Source organism: Meleagris gallopavo, chromosome 2 (genome assembly GCF_000146605.3).
Source record: "Meleagris gallopavo isolate NT-WF06-2002-E0010 breed Aviagen turkey brand Nicholas breeding stock chromosome 2, Turkey_5.1, whole genome shotgun sequence".
In the NCBI taxonomy this organism is placed as follows: domain Eukaryota; kingdom Metazoa; phylum Chordata; class Aves; order Galliformes; family Phasianidae; genus Meleagris; species Meleagris gallopavo.
This window is the reverse complement of record NC_015012.2, coordinates 59037906-59054764: the sequence shown is the minus strand read 5'-3', so window position 1 is coordinate 59054764 and position 16859 is coordinate 59037906. Positions and strand designations below refer to the sequence as shown.

The following is a 16859-nucleotide window of genomic DNA, read 5'->3' as shown; positions in this document are numbered from 1 at the left end:
ATCAAATCAAACCAATCCCTGCCTGCAGGCTGGTGGGGTAGAATGGAGTGAGACCACACAGAGAAAAGGTTTCTTGTTATCTGCCAAAACAGTGACAGTCTGCCTGTTTGTGTTAGTGTGAACTTGTGTTTTATAAGTGAAGAAAATTCTTGCATTTGTTCTGAAGTAAATAAATTAGTGAATTTTTTTTGTTGCCGAAGTTCACTTGATTTTTATTTGAATATTTTGGCATTGGACAAATGGGCAGCATGGAAGAAACCAGAAGCATTTCCTAGAAATTATTCTGTGATATATCCACAAGTGTAGAAATCAAAATTAATTTTAAATTTTTTTGTTCATTGCATCACAGAAATTACACTGATCTTCAGCAAAAGTCAGAAGGGAGTGAGAAAATACTTTGATGTGGATTTGTGGCCAACTTAATTGCATCAGAATAGAAAGTTGTGTGTGGTTCACTGGAAACCATTAAAAGACATTTCTGTTGATTAGGCACCACGGAAACTATGCTGTTTCTGACTCTCAAGCAATTAATAGTTTTCAGTAATTATGCAGAACAAAAATCTGAGCCTTCTAAATGTATTAGTATGCTTAGGCACTACCAGAGAAATCCTAGTCTTTTTATTTTCAGTTTATCGCTCAGACAGGAGAAGAAAATGACAGTTTTTCTTTTCCTCCAAAAGTGAACTTGAATTTGGAAGCAGTTGTTCATAGAGTTTTGCCTTATTTTCTCACTACATCCATTCAAAACATATCTATATACCCTTTTTATAGATCAGTATCTGCACATTACTATAGCAAAAGCTATATCTTAGACTAACAAAAGCTATGACCTTTGGCATTTGAAATGAAGACAAAAAATACCTGACACCTGGCTGTCAGGAACCACAGAGTCCCAGGGGCACTCAGAGCCAAAAAATGGAGGGCAAGAGCAGAAGTGTAACTGGGGAATTGGGCAGGGGGAGCTGGGGAAGATGTTGCAGTGCTGCTCAAAGAAACATTCTTTTGCTCTTGCTGTAAATGATGTCCTGAGACACACTACAATACTTGCCTTTGTCACTGAACCTGTTTGCTTCCAGTCTTGTCTGAGTCCTCTGCACCAAGTACAACCTGAGTACTGACACTGGCTGCCTGGCAGACATCTCCTGTAAAGTAATACTGTCTGCATAAGGTTTTTTTCTCCTTGAATTAGAGCTTAAATAGCCAAGAGAAAGACAATAGGCCTGAAAAGAAAACTGAGATACAATCACAGCTAGTGCCACTTTATGCCCCAAAGGATCACATGAGGAGTCCCATGCCCTGCAAGATAAGCAGTATTGTTGAGATCTAAAAAGCTGTAATACAAAATTCAGCAATTCTGATTTTTTTTTCAAATTATAGTCTACTTTATAACAAGGATTGTCTTCACAGTGCTGTTACTGCAATGCCTAAGTAGTTTCCTTGAGAGCTTGAACTCATGCACTGGGAAGCTGTATGATGATATTCAAGTTTGTAATGAGTCATCCATATTTATAAGAACATAGTGCAATCCTTACTGTGCAGTTAAACTTCTATGAAGCTGAAGGCCATGGCATTTTTATTATTTATTAATGACGTGCTATTTATTAATATGTAAAAATGTTAACATTGTTCTTCGTTTTGCTTAAGTTACCTCCCTGTACTACCCTTTGTCTGATATTGGTTACAAATTGACAGAGGAGAAGTATTTTTTGGAATATCAATGTCGCATTAGTTCTGCTTCTTCCTCTTACTTTTTTTAACATGGAAATTGATACCCCAATTGCCAAACAATAACAAATAGAAATTATGTAGTGAGAACTCACCTTCCATCCCCAAATAGTTGCAAAAAGTTTAGCATTTGTTTTCTCAACTGTTAAAATAGAAGTAATAAAGTAAAAGTCCAAGGAACATTTGCTAGTTATATCAGTATAGCGTGACAGCTTTTACTGGTTCTTACCACTATATCAGATCATTTTACAGGTTAAGAAACAAGGTCTCAAGAAGAGTGGAAAGAAACTCTTTCTAGTGTCTGGCATTGTTATTTGTTTTTAACTCTTAAGCACCCTCACAGAACTTGTATGCTTTTGTGAGACTGCCTAGGATAGCAGAAGATGTGATATTTTGTCCATCTCTTGAGCTTGAGAAGCAGGCATACATGAGTCTATGAAGGCAAGAGACGCAGTTGTCCCACTGGAGCAAGTTTATCTCATCAGTTTTGCTGCTTCTTTCTTTTGAATTTGCTAAATGTTCATCCAGGGTGTAATGCACTTTATTTCCACTTCTAAATATATATTCTTCTATAGATCTCTGACAAGCTATTTCATACTTTCACAGCTGTTAGTAGAAAACACTTTGAAATATAGAACAAATATAAATTATATAGCAAAAATTTTACATTTAAAATGGTATCTCTTTAAAGAAGAAAGTTATCTAGCTGTGATCTACTTGTAGGATTCATCAATAAGCGATTGAGTTTTGAGTTGTGAAAGGAGTACAAAAAAAAAAAACAGAACCCTAGAAGCAAGGCTTGAACTTATCATAAAACTACATAAAACTATTCAGAAATGTAGTTGTTAAACTGGGCAAGTATAATTAGCCATGATGAAAACTTCCTATGCTAGGTTAGCTTATGATGTTTAGCTGTACCATTCAGTGGTTTAGGATCTACTGCAGGTTCTGTTCAGCTGCCGTTGTAGGAACAGATGGGAAAATTTATTTGGAATCAAAATGTGCTCTAACTTGGAGGCCAGGATTCATGTACAACCATCTTAGTGCAAACCCACTTCCAAACTGGTTGGGTATGTCCATGTTCAGGCTGGAGTTGAAATGTGTTGAGATCTGGGAGGCTGTTCTGTGCAAGTGGGATGTTTTAGAGACTTTTCCAGTAAGCCTCAGAAACAATCCACTAAGCTTGTGCAAATACCAGTCTTCAAAGACTTAAAGCATAGCCAAAGCAGAGTAAAAGACAAATTTATTTTGCCAGATTTCAGTTTTTGGCTCAGAAGCTTGCTGTCATATTAGCAGCCTTCCAACAATCAGGAATTTAAAATATGTAGCAAAGCAATGCATTTCCTTCCAAAATTTATCTTTCTATATAATTTAACATTTTACTTAATTTCTGTGAGATGTAGTCTGAGGCAATTAAAGATTGGGTAGCCATAACTCAAGCTTTAGTTAAATGCCTAGCAGAGAAAAGGGGAAAAAAAATAAAACTTTACAATGTCTTTTTTAAAGCAGACTTAACAATGGACTTTACTTTGCCTAAATTTAAACACACTGTCCCTCCTAGAAAATAAGTCTTTAATAAATAAATGAAATAAATGCATAAATTTAGAAGTATTAATTGGTTCTTCTGAGATCACTCTTTTTAACTTTTACTGCAAGAAAACATACTGAAACCAAACCTGCTTCTCATTAAGTCAGTGAAAGCAGCACTCTGATAAACATTTAGTTTGACAAAATGAATTCAAGATGTTGGAATTATTTCATCCATTTTATTAAACATTTTTCCTGAATCCTTTATTCACTGAAGCTGTAAGATTTGAGTAGGTCTGTTACATCTTTCCGAGAAATTTTTAGGCTGAAGGTAAACTAAACGCATCCAGAAAAGTGATTTGAATGACATCTGTTACACAGAAGGGAACATGTACTTGAATAAATATATCACATAGGAATATGTTGAAGTAATCCCTTTACTTGTTCACACAAGCTAGAGCACCCAGGATAAGCATAAATGTATACAGGTGGTTTTGTGAAGCTTTTCATCATTTTGGATATCCTTTTCTTAGATTTTCTTAACTGCAAGATGTCTTTTACTCATCCAGGGAAAATTTTTATGTGTAAATTTGCTACTTTAAAAATAGTATTAGCAATCAGCTTGCCCAGCATATGCCTTTTTCTAGATGCTGAATGAAGAGAACAAGTATAAGACAGTATACTTTTCTGCACAAAAGATTTCATACCGGTGAGGAACAAAAACTATTCCTCTTATGTAATCAGCTTATGTTCTTGGCAAGCAAATGAAAATCAGTGGACTTGCTTTTCTGATTAAATCTGATTTGAGTGTGAAGTGTGCTTAAATGGATAGCCCTTACATACAGTAGCTGGATAAATCAATGATTTTGCTTATGAAATATAGCTGAATCATTTATGTCTGTGACCATGATAAATTGCTATCTAGAAAGAAGTCACTGTAGTTTTCATGCTAAACAAGAAAATAAGCAAATGTGGACATCTCTGGGCTGATCATACAGGAAGAGGAAATCATGACATTTTAACTGTTAGTGAACACATGGGTAGTATTAAACTCTATATGCAATGAAACACACATTGTTTATGTTGTGTAACATTCTCCCGCTCCCTTAAATGCATACAAGAAAATTCATAGACTTTTTTTAACATTCAGCTGTAATCCTTGTGCAGAAACTGACAAACAGAAACTGACGGAATAGTAAACCACTTGAGTCCATTTTATTTCATCTAACACTGATCACATTTCCAGTAGAAAATAACTATAACGTGCTGCTGACAGATGTGTGGAAATGTATATACAATTAGATGATGAAATTTAGGTCAAGGCAGTTCAAATCTCAGTGCATACCTTTGCATTTCTGTGAATATTGCAATAAAATTCTTACCTGCTGATGCACAACCTGCAATATCAACTTACCCTGGCTCATCTAGTCTGCTATTGGGAAAACTGCCTTGCTATTGGCACAGTGGTGAATCTCAGGCTGGATTCAAGCATTTATTGAAGTAAATGAAATTCTTTGCCTGGGCTTCATGTGGCTTTGGATAAGGCCTTGGTGTGTTTTCCCAGTTGAAATATAGTATTTCCTAAACTGGAAGATTTTCAAGACATGAAAGCTTTAAATCTGTGCCTTGGGGTAAATGAATGTAATGAGAGAGAATCCAGGAGATCAACTGAATTGGGAGCATAAAATGGGAGACATTTCATTCTGGATTTTTTTCTTATCTTGGAGAAACCAAAATCAGATTCAGACAGCATACCCATATTAGATGGAAAGACAGTATGGTTTGGGTTCTTTTCTTCCCCAGAGGAGAGAGTGGGGAACATGGAAGACAGTTTAAAAGTGAAACTCGCAATAAATGCTTAAGACGCTGGGTCTTGCCTTAACACTTGCCACTGCACTTTCTGGCCAGAATATGAAGATACAGGAGTTGTTATACTTACTGAATGTCCCAACTGTCCCTCTCTTATTAGCCATCTCAATCTTTTACAATGCAAGTGGGCTTTTACAACTTTGTAAGATAATCTTTCTGTTGGCCTTTATAGTATAACATGTGGTAAATGGTTCTCCTATTGCAGATGGGCTGGCAACTTTGCTTATACATAGAAAAAAGGTTTCTTTGGGGAATAAAAATCTGCGTAATTAATTTATAATTGAAGCAAGGAAAAGGCAAGCACGCACTGCAAATTAGATTTCTATTACCAGTCTAACAAGAACCACTCCTTTTCTGCTTTGTCTATGAAAGGCAGATCTGTTGTCACTGAATGAAAGCCATCCACAGTCTCTCAGAATAATTGAGATGCTGAAGTCCATTGTGGTCTATTCTTACAAAATTGCTTTTTTAAAAATTTTTGCAAGATTCCTGGAAATTACTCAGAAGAAAAAAGATCAAATAAACTAGTTAGATTATATCCATTTTTCAGAGTGAAAAATCTTTTAGATTTATGTAAAAGCTCTGTTCACTTGCTGCGATTTAGTATGAATTCAGTGACTATAGATGGTTGGAATACAGATAATGGGAGGCAGAAGTCCTTCTTCTGATTTGCTCTGCAGTGACTGAAATTACACTTTATTTATCTGTTTTCTTCTAAGAAATACATACATACATATGTTTATCCAGCTATCCATCCATCCATCCATCCATCCATCCATCCATTCACAATCCATCTATATATACAAGCGTGTATGTATATATATATATATGTGTGTGTGTGTGTGTGTGTCTGTGTGTACGTGCACTGCTTCATGCATGTCTTTCAGAAGCAATTTGAACAGTTTTGGGAGCTAGTGACATTTACTTCATAATACCTAGAAGAAAAGTGGAAAATACTGGGGTTGTTGCTGTTCATGACAAATTATTGGCTATTTCCTTAGATTATTGTAGGAGCCTTTATCAATTTGTTAATCTAGTTACCTTACAAATTTTCAAAGTAAATTGCTACAGACAGTACCACAAAACCACAAAATATTTATATACTATTACTTCATTTAACAGGTCTATGGAAATGCAAGATCTAGCAAGTCCTCATAATCTTGTTGGAAGCAGTGATGCACCAGGTAGTTCTAAACTGGATAAACCTAATCTCAGTAGCACATCAGTTACAACAAATGGAACAGGAGGTAAGTGTAAGATATTTACAGTATATAGAAAGTTTTGGCTAGCTCTTAACCTTATGCATAAAAACCCAGAAAGAAATAGAAAATACTGGTGTACCTCTACTAATCCCAGCAACACTTTTCCAATTTGCACTAATTGAAGGAAGAGGTAGAACTGCACAACAGTGAAAGTAAGAAAGTTTTGAAATGGTTTAACAAATTTGTAAAGGCTTTGTTATGCCTGTTGGTAACTTGAAATAGATTGCTTTTTCAGCTTCATACTTCGTGGCTGAATTATAATTTACAGTTATACCCAAAACTACATCCATATAGATTTATTGAAAAGTTCTGGCAAAAGAAGTACATAAAAATTGTCATTGCTACTGGCTTAGATAATTTTCTTAAATGATGAACATGCTAATATCTTTATTGTCAGGCAGTGAAAGTTTGTCAAGAAGGAATGTTTAGGTTTAACTCTAAATTTACTGGTTATTATCACTGGATCTATTACTAAATGAACAGTGCTACCATGCAGCTACAACACAGATGTCCAGATGTTTTCAGATAATAGGTTCTGCCATAGCTGAGATGCAAAAATGAGAGGGTGTCACATTCTGAGATAGAGCCATTATTGTCTGTGAGAGTGTCACCATGCATATGTTTCAAGCTGTATTTTCAGTCCTTTTTCTTGGAAGTTCGATCTTGGTGCCCCCCCAAAAAAACTTTATAGTTTGTTCTTTCTGGCCACGATGCAAAGCATTTAATTCACTTGCTTAAAAAGAAAAAACTGTGAATGTCAGTAAAAAGTGCATGTGCATATGAGGGGAAAAGAACCCTACAGAAAAGGACTGAATCATTACTGTTCTACCTATTTATATTTTTAATAGAATCATAATTCCAGTATAAAGAGAAGGGAAAACTTCAAGCATACAACTAAAGAACACTAATATCTATATGCCCCTATACATTATACTTGCATAAATAAACTGGTTAAAGCAATCCTCAGGAAAACAATGCAGTGCCGTTAAGAGACTTGGCTCAAACACTTACTTGCATTGAAGAATATTAATGTACATTGAACAGACATTCAGACAATGAACCATTATACCATTCCTGTCCTCAGGAGACAACATGACTGTTTTAAATACTGCAGACTGGTTGCTGAGTTGCAGTACTCCCTCCTCTGCAACAAGTATGAGAGACCCTGGTACAGTGCATGTGTGTGGTGATGTGTCTCTGTGGCTGCTGTGTAACATCTCTTGGTTTGCTCTGTTTTTTTGTTCTGTGGTTTGAACATTTCTGCCCTTTTTTTGTTCTCCACCCAAATTTTTCCACTCCTTCTCAAAGGTCTTTCCCACAGCCAAAAAACCAGAAGGAAGTTGCAATCTGTACTGATCTTGCTGTACTTTGAAAGACAATAGAAAAACAAGGAGAATTTTAGCTAACTTAAAATTAGCTGAACTGCCCACGTGCTCTGAAGCCTGGCAGAGCACCATGCTGCTGAACATGCTGAGTATTGATAGCGTTCAGCACTTCTGTAATTCTAGCAGATTTTGCACGGAACGTCATCTGTTTTTCTCTGATTTTTAGGTACAACATTACACAATTACCTGAGCACAAATTACTATAAACTGCTATTACATCTACTACTACTACTACTACTATTTTCACTTTTAATTAATGCTTATGCAACTTTCCTCTTTGCAAATATTAGTCCAGATTTTCCAAGCTGCTATTTTCATTTATGAGTTTCCTCTCCTGTGTATTACTGAGTTGCAATGACTATTAATAAATATATATGTGGCATTGTTGCAGTGCATATGAGATTAATTACTGTGTAAATGACTCTCCACAAGCCTTTACACGAGTGTTTAAGCTGTGCAGATTTGGATTACGTTTAGGACTATCTCAAAAATATCCTTTTTAAAACAAAAATAAAATTAGGATTAATTTAGCATTTCCAAGACAGATTTTATAAAAAATAAATTGCAGCCTTCCAGTACTTATAGAGAGCTTATAAACAGGAGGGGGCTGATATTGATACGACACAGTCTGATAGTGATAGGTCGAGGCGACATGATTCTAAACCAAAAGAGGTGAGATTTGCGTTAGATGTTAGGAGGAAATTCTTCACTCAGAGGGTGGTGAGGCAGTGGCACAGGCTGCTCAGAGAAGCTGTGGTTGCCCCATCCCTGGAGATGTTCAAGGCCAGGTTGGATGGGGCCCTGGGCAGCCTGAGCTGGTGGGTGGGGAGTTCTGTCCATGGCAGGGGGGTGCGGCTGGGTGGGCTTTGAGGTCCCTTCCAACCCAACCATTCTATGATTCTATGATTTTATGATTTCATGATTTCAAGTGAATGCTTGGTTTAGTTTCAAGAATTTAAGTTTAAATAAATCTAAGTTAGTCTGTCATCTCAGTTAAATGTTTAGCATGTTCAGATAAATCATTTAACTACTAATTACTAGTAGTAAGCAAATATATTATGGAAGCCCTTATGTTACTGCGGACACATCACCTTTTGCACAAACTGAAAGCTGATTTTCCAAAGGCAGTAGCGTGTTTAGGTCTATGATTCTAGTTGAATATGTCACAGTGAGACCAATCTGTGCTGTGTCTGTACTTTCTACTGTATCTGTCTTTAAGGAATATTATGTGCTTAAGCTGCATAGAGTTGTGTATGTACCATTATCTGTTTCTTCATGAGATATGTGTGCTAAAGGGCTTCTTTGGCCGCTGCTGCTTGCTTCCTCCATGTGCCTGCCATCTCCATCCTTCATCTCAGGCATTCTGCCCAACGTGGTCCATGTCTCCTGCCATCCCAACCTAGTACAGTGCAGCTATAAGTTGAGCCTCAGCTTGTCAGACAGCTGCCAGCCACCTCAGGGGATGTACTACATTCAGCTATTGTCTTCTGTGCAACTTTCATAGCTTGTTGGCTTCCTAAAAACAGAAGAAAAAAAAAATAACTCAGAAGAAAATGAGCTTTTAGTCATGCTTGTTTGCACTAATAGCTCTCATTGCCTCCTACCTATTGCATATGTTTATCTGCATTTGGGCATAGCAGTACCATCTTGTAGCATCTCCTATCCCTAAAATCTCAGTGTTCATTTTCAGAGAGGTTATTTAGGAGAACAGGTTGGAAGAGTAAGAGTCATGTTGGCCTACTGTTTCATCAGGTAAAGAGCTTACATTGTAGAAACTATTGCCTGTTGGGGGTTGTATTCTGAGTTAGTCTTGGCATAATTAAGTTTGATAGCAATTCCTGGAGGTCAGCTGGGCCAACACAGCATCTTTGGGCTCGTCTTTGGCCTGACTACTGTCATGATGAAGAATTTTCCTCAGGTCTAATTGGATTTTTCCCTTGTGTATGTTGCTTCCTATCCATTCACACACCTTTGAGAAGAGTACAGGTTTGTTCTTCATCTCCTCTGTATCTTCCTGTTAGATAGCTGAAGGCAGAAATTAGTTTTCCTCTCAGCTGTACTTGAGATTGCACAACTCCAGTTTCTTCTGTACGCCCTTGTGCACTATCTGCCCCAGCCCCAACCACCAGGGTAACCCTTCTCTGTTACCATCTGCAGTCTTTGCTGTCAGCAACACTCAAGTGAGCTTCCAGATTGAGATTGCTTTTCATTATATTTTTACTTTTTCAGAACTTAATAAACTTAATCCATATTTATACAACAGCATATTGCATTTATACTAATTAAAGTACTGATTCACAATGATGGCTCAAACTCTTGATCTTTGCACTATCTCTAGAGAGGCTGCCTTAGTAGTATTACCATGTCAAGAAATCTAGGGATGATGCTGTGTTTTGACTTGTTGTCAGCTTATGTTTTGATTTCAGCTTTAAATGTTACTGGCTTTTTAATCTGATGTTAAAATTCCTTTTTTTAGTTATCTCAGTGCTTTTTTCCGCTCTTATTTTAATGATATGCAACCTTTTTTTAAAAAAGGTAATGCTTCAAACGTCTAGCTACACTGTGGAAAGATCTTTATGATCCTTAAGTTGATAAAATCTGACTGTAGAACTGCTTAAAATCAATCACAAAAATACTTTCAACAAGTATTTTTCAGCAAAGAATAGTGCCAATGCAGTGTTTTTCCTCAAGTTAAGTACGTGAAAGGGTTTGCTGTAGGTCATTTTTTGCTTGACAGGGAGAGAAAAGGATGGTGAATATTTGTGCTTATGGAAGTGCACTGTAATTGGCATTAACCAGAAATATACATAACTCTAAAGTAAACATCTCAATTAGATACTGAAGCTTTGGTTAAAGTGAAAAGTTAGGCATAAAATGAAGTGTCCTTCTGGATGCAATACTGAGCATAGGCTTATAGCTCAGTATGGACAATACTGAAATATTTTATTGAATAGAAAGGATTAAGGGTACTAAGAAGTAGGATTTTCTTTTCATGTAGGTAAATGTCCACACTGCAGAGAAAAGATATACGCAGTTTATAAAGTAAAATATGACCAAAGGTCTTCAAGGGGAAAGACAAGATGCTTTCTAATACAGTATGCAGAGATCTGTATACAGTAATGTACAAATACTGAACGGATTTGTTATTTGCTGGAAATGACCTTTAAGTTTTCTTCTGCTATATATTTTATTGATTTCCTGGAGCACCTCTTTCTCACTTAAATAGAGAAATAGGAACAGTTGATTACAGTGAAAAAGGACTTTGTTCATTTGGTAATTTTTGTCACTTTTTTTATAAATCAGAAAATAAAGTACTGCGTAATGACAAATACTTCACAGCAACTTGAAAAAATATGGCTTTTTTTTTTCCTGATGATTTCATACCAAATTAATTTACTGCTGTTGCCAGCAGAGAGAATAGACTGGGTGTGTCACTTTTATTAAAGAGAGGAAATGATGGAAAGAAGTCTATATTTAAAAGACAGACACTTTCAAGGTGTTTTTTTTTTAATCTTTTCAGTAAAAAGAAATACACAACTACAGCATAGCTGTAACTTGTGTAAGCGGCTAGTTGGTTTCATTAATATCAGTACACTGGCAATATTGCAAAGCACTCTCCATATCACAGAGATAAGCACATCCCAGTTTTTTCAAATCTTCCATGCTTGACCTAAACAGAAATCCCTTTGAATTCAGAACTTGTCAACTTGTGCGATTGTAATATCTGCAGCATCCCGTATGACCTAATGGAATAAGATCTGTTAAGCAATTGTCTGGGACTGAGGCATGTCAGCAGAGACAGTCCACTCAGGGCTCACCTATTCTGGGAACCCAGTGGCTGTGTTTACAGCTATGAAATTCCTGAGCTCCTTACTGTGATCACACGAAATAGCAGTGTGGTTCTTCAGGTACTATGGCCAGAGCCACCATTCTCATGAGAAAACCAAATCCTTTGTTTAGCTCAAACACTGTCCTCGACATCTTTTAAGAGGGATAATGAATCTTGAGGACAGCTAAGGCTGTATTTGGCCTCTGAAAGAACCTCTGTTTCTTGACTGAACATGCGTAACTGACCTACACAAGGCAATGGTGGTAACTTGTTCAGGTTTGCCAATATCAGAGTTTTTCTACATTTGCCAGTTGAATGTCTGTTAGAAGCTGAATTGCCACTGTGATGCATTCAGTTATGGCTTGGATAGGGTACATGATGATATATAAGAAATATTTTGAGTTCATTGTGGACCCAAATATTTGGTAACCTCTGAATTAGAAGCTGATTTCTCAGGGTTGTTGTTTGTGCTCTACTTTTTTGTTGTTGGTCTTGTGTTTTTATTTATTTATTTATTTATTTATTTATTTTAAACTTCAGCCTTCTGTTATGGAAAACTGCTTGCTGTTGACCGAGCTCCAAAAAAGGGGAAGGGCAAAGGCAGAATGCTAACAAGTAATATGCTTCCATATGAGCATGAAAACATATTATTATTGTTTCACTCATCAGGCAAAACTATTTTTGTGGTGTGCTACATGCTTTGACAGCTAATGTTTCTCTCCTTTCTGATACTCTCAGGGAATTCTTGGAATCAATTAGATTTAGGCTGAAATCTCCCCAGAAGATAGTTCAGTTTCAGCCAATACATAGCCAAATACACAGATGAAAAGCTCTATAGATGCATGGCCGTTCCTAAAGGAATGATAGTAGAATGCCTCAGTGCTGTGGTAGTGCAAAGGTTGAAGCTGTTTCATCGCATGCTTAATATATCTGGACTACCACTAGTGAGACTGGCATGAGGACTCTAGTATAAATCTAAAAGTAAAATCTCATGTCTACTTATTCTTCTATGTAGTGTCTCTTCTTGCAGTCAAAACAGAGCCCATGAACAGCAATGAAACAACAACAACAACTGGAGATGGATCGCTTGACACTTTTACTGGGTCAGGTAAAGCCATAATAAGATCACATATTGCTAGATACCCATTAATATAGCATTTAATAACCTTTGCTAATGAGCATTGCACTGCATGGAAGTGATCTTTTAGAAGCCACAATATAGTAACATTTTAATACCAAATAATAATTGTAACTTTTCTTTATTTCTATTAAAAAATGCACTTTTCATGAGCTACAATCATGAAAAAGCTTTAATGATGACTAAGACCATTCCTCTATGTTGAAATCTTATAATAATAGTGTTATTATTGTATTGTAGCTTTTTCTCAGTGCTGGTCTTATATGATTTAGGAAGAAAAAATGGATTGTATTTCTAAAGGCTGTATTAATTTGTAGAATTTAGAATCTTAAGGGTCATATTTCAGTGCTAATCTTCTTATTTGTATGAACAGTGTGTTAGTTTAAATACTGACCAGATTGCCCTAAGCTACTTTGTCTCCATGTAAATATTTTAGTTTAAATAATTGTAAATTTAATCTTCTTCTTTAAAAAATGAAACAAACAGCAACTTTTAAGTAGATTCCTATAAATTACTAAAAAATTAAAGAACATATGCTCTCTAACTAAGAGGCTGAATCCTTCTAATAAGAGAGAAGGGAAAATTAATTTCATATCTGAAAATATCAACTCAGTAACAGACTGACTGAAATTTTACTGAAGCCAAGAATTGCCATGCTGTGGGTTTTGGTAGACATAGGTAGTCACAACCCATTTAAAATATTCTGGAAATCATGTTTCTGCATAATCAAAATGTTTTAAAAGCAGAGAAACTGAGTGTATGATTCCGGAATTGCTTTTAGGCATCAGTAAATCCAGACATACTCTGAAGTTCATTATCCAGGAAAGTATTGAAATTTAAGTGCGTGAAGTAAAGGTCTATTGTGAAATGTAAAGCAAGTGTATACTTCTTCTGATTAGTAGAAATGAAAACATTGTTCTCATTATGAAAGGAACACCATCAACTTAAAATCTAATAAGTTATGTAAAAAAAAAATACTTTTTGGTAAAAATCAGCTGCTTTTTTTCCTTTTTTTTTCTTTTTCTTTTTCTTCCCCCCCCATGGCTATTGTTACTCTGCCCTAAAATATTATAAATAATGTTATAAGTGCAGGTCATAAAATGTCTGTCTATATACGAGTTTGGCATTGTTAGTGAAATTTTAACAGCTTGTGCCATGTATTTAAGACACCTGAGCTAGTTCCCATGTATAAAAACATGGCTAAGGCAACATTTTCAGAAAGGAGGTGCCAAAAATTGCAGTCCCGTGTTCATGCTTAGTTACCTAAACAAAAGTTTGATTTCACAGGATGCCATTCACCCTTAGCTTCCACTGACTGCACAAGAAGTGTTGAGATCTCTACACTTTAAAGATTTGGAAAAGGTGTCGCCAAAAATGAAAGAATTTGAGCTTTATAGTCTTTTTTGTCCATTAGCTACCTACATATTCAAATAAAAAATGACCCCAATTCTCACTGACCACAAACTCAAGTATTAAATGAGTATGATCATTCACAGTGGGAAATCAGTAGTCTGCCTGTCAGAGTGATTAGCAGTCTGCATCATCACATGTGAGGCAGAACTGCTTTCGTAACCTGTTGAGCCTTTCATAAAGTGTAAATCCATTACTTGTTTTTTATTATTACTTGTAACTTGGACAATTTTATCAGTTTTGTGGCAGAAATTGTAAAAAGCAATATAAACTCACACAAAGTATTCCTCTGACTTTTTAATCTAAATGATGATTTGGGATGTTTAATGTGTTGCCAAAAACAGCAAACACTAACTAGTAGGAAGATGCCTTTTTAGACCAATCAGCTGCAACTGAAAACAATGCATAACAAAGCCCAGCAGCGAATGTTGTGTTTTCCTAAAAATCACTCACAGCTTTGTGTTACTTCCATGACAAAGTGTAATGCTAGTACTTTCCTGCAACTTTCAAACATATAGCCTGGACGTATAGGCCACTAGCAGGGATAACACCTATACTCTGTCCTATACAAACAGGTCAGAAGAACTAAAGCAACCTTTGTGAAGTAAAGAAGGACTTAGACATTACATTATTAAATATTTTCTGAAATAAAATCACATAGTGATGAGGCTCATTTAAAATTGCCATGTGGAATTTCTCTCCAAATATTCTCCCCGTGAAAAGTGATTCCCATGCTCCAAGGGTAGTAAAAACTTGTGACGTGTTCTGGGGCTGAGCATAAGGCTGAACAAGCTCTTTATGTGTACAGTAGCCAGCTCTGTTCCTAATGACCAGCTTTAACACAGAAAGTGATGACAGACTGCATGAGTCATACGAAAGCAGAGACACATTAGGCCTCGCAGGTAACTGTGATGAACCCTGATTTTTGACAGAAGAGCACTGCAGCTTTTTGAAACTACTGTCTAACACTTAGGTTTGTTCCCTCCTTGGCATCCTGCAATCAGAGGTGCCTTCAAGAAAGCCTTTGTGGTCTCATGATAAATCTGCAAATTTATGCTGAATGTGCCAGCCTCAAGTCACATTTAAAAAACAAAAACTGAATATACTAAAAAAGAAACCTCACATATCTAGTGTTAAGTTGAAAAATAAAACACAGAATTTAGAATGAGCGCCTCATAGAGTTGCACAGTGTCCCTGCCCTGGCCACTGTGTGGCTGTCCACGTTCAGGGCTTTATTCTCATCCTTCTGCAGAGTGATACCCTGGGAAACAGATATGCCTTTTAGCTCAGGATGACAAGGTATTCATTCTGTATACCGGCTTCCTCCGTCTTTTTCCTCAAAGACTGGCAGTTGGTAATTATTATCAGTACACTCAATTTGAATCTTTGCAATCCTGTAGCAGGCTCTTGTAGGGGTGGATACTTACAGGGTGTGGAGAATTGCAGAACAGTCTTAAACTGAACAATTTTATGCTCCAAGAATTTGCTACAGCTGCTGTATTGTGAATGCATGCATTTTTTTGTATTTAAACTGCTTAGGATACTGGATTAATTTGGGAACTGTTTATAATTTTAATGGAGTGGAGGGAAACATCTGAAGTTCTTGTCATCTTTGTTACTTACAACTTATTACATGTAAAAAGCATATAAAAAAAATTCTGAAGGCTATAAAGGCAAGGTTAGGAAATGCCGTCACTACATACCTTTGCATGGTCCCCTTTTGTGCAGAAATTGAAATTTGCTGTTTAAATGAAATTCCTTTAACCAAACTCTTCACACAGAATTTTCCAGATGATTAATGGAAAAATACAAAATTGTAGCCTGTAATGATTTGATGAACCCAGCACATGCTATCAGCATGATTTCTGGTTATTTCAGCTCTCTACAGCTGTCTTTGCCAGTTGATATAACAGGGTAAATAGTAAGCTGGCTGTCACCTTCTTTTCTGTGGATCAACATTTGTTAGGTTGGGGACATGTCCCCAGTGATGTATCAAGCCTCAGCTCTCCCAGACTTTATTGCTGGGAGTGTTCCTCAGAGGGCGTAGTTACATCTGCTTTTCTTCTTATCTAATTTCCTCTTTCTATTCTGTCACATTCATATCTACTGCAACCTCTGTCTCTCAATTTCAGCCAACCCTGGCAAGCAGTCTCTTTTCCTAGCCAGCATCTTCATTCCTCAACCCCTTTCCTACCCCATCCTCAAACTTTGAGCCCAGGAAACTCTTCTCTTATGCATCTGTTCTCAGGCCCTACTGCCTTTTCTGAAACTCCACCTTCCACATTTTCCTCCTTGTAGGATGGAGGCTGGAGATGCTGGGACCCTGCATGATACAGATCAGGCAGAACTTCCACTGCTGGAGAAAGTGGGCCTGTTGAACAGAGAATTTACTTGCCAAGTTCTGCATTGTGCTTCTTCAGGGCACGTGCAAAATGTGACTATTGTTTTTCAGAAGCATGCAGCTTGATGGCTTTTCTCTTGAGAAATCAAGGGTATTACACCTGCCCAGAAGAGCAGTGCGTTGGTAAAGTTAAGTAACGAAATCTCAGAAATACTTGAGTTTTTCAGAGAAGAGACAGTTTTGATTTTCTCATAAATGACACAATATAATGGTGACTAGTCCATTCTTAAAAATGGCTATAGAAAGCTATACTTAGAAAGTTATTAAAAAGTTATAAAGTATGTAACATCCTGCCTCTACCACTTTCCCTACT

General features: G+C 36.6%; 1 protein-coding gene across 2 annotated transcripts; it reads left to right on the top strand.

Annotated features, from left to right (window-relative positions):
- The first annotated feature begins 6246 nt into the window (after positions 1 to 6246).
- On the top strand, positions 6247 to 12882 carry LOC104909788 (eyes absent homolog 4-like). Of its 2 annotated transcripts, none has more exons than XM_031552502.1 (3): positions 6247 to 6368; positions 7468 to 7536; positions 12628 to 12882. In XM_031552502.1, exons 1-3 carry the CDS (start codon positions 6248 to 6250, stop codon positions 12750 to 12752), a joined length of 315 nt encoding a protein of 104 aa, XP_031408362.1. In that variant the 5' UTR covers position 6247; the 3' UTR covers positions 12753 to 12882. The 2 variants fall into 2 exon arrangements, with proteins under 2 accessions (XP_031408362.1, XP_031408361.1); XM_031552501.1 differs by having other exon boundaries at positions 12613 to 12824.
- The last annotated feature ends 3977 nt before the right edge of the window (positions 12883 to 16859 follow it).

What these genes read in the sequence shown, in the direction of transcription:
- LOC104909788 (XM_031552501.1), top strand. Translation starts at nt 6,248, where the DNA reads ATGGAAATGCAAGATCTAGCAAGTCCTCATAATCTTGTTGGAAGCAGT. An exon ending in TACAACAAATGGAACAGGAG is followed by an intron (nt 6,369 to 7,467) that starts GTAAGTGTAAGA and finishes TCCTGTCCTCAG; the next exon opens with GAGACAACATGACTGTTTTA. An exon ending in TACTCCCTCCTCTGCAACAA is followed by an intron (nt 7,537 to 12,612) that starts GTATGAGAGACC and finishes TCTTCTATGTAG; the next exon opens with TGTCTCTTCTTGCAGTCAAA.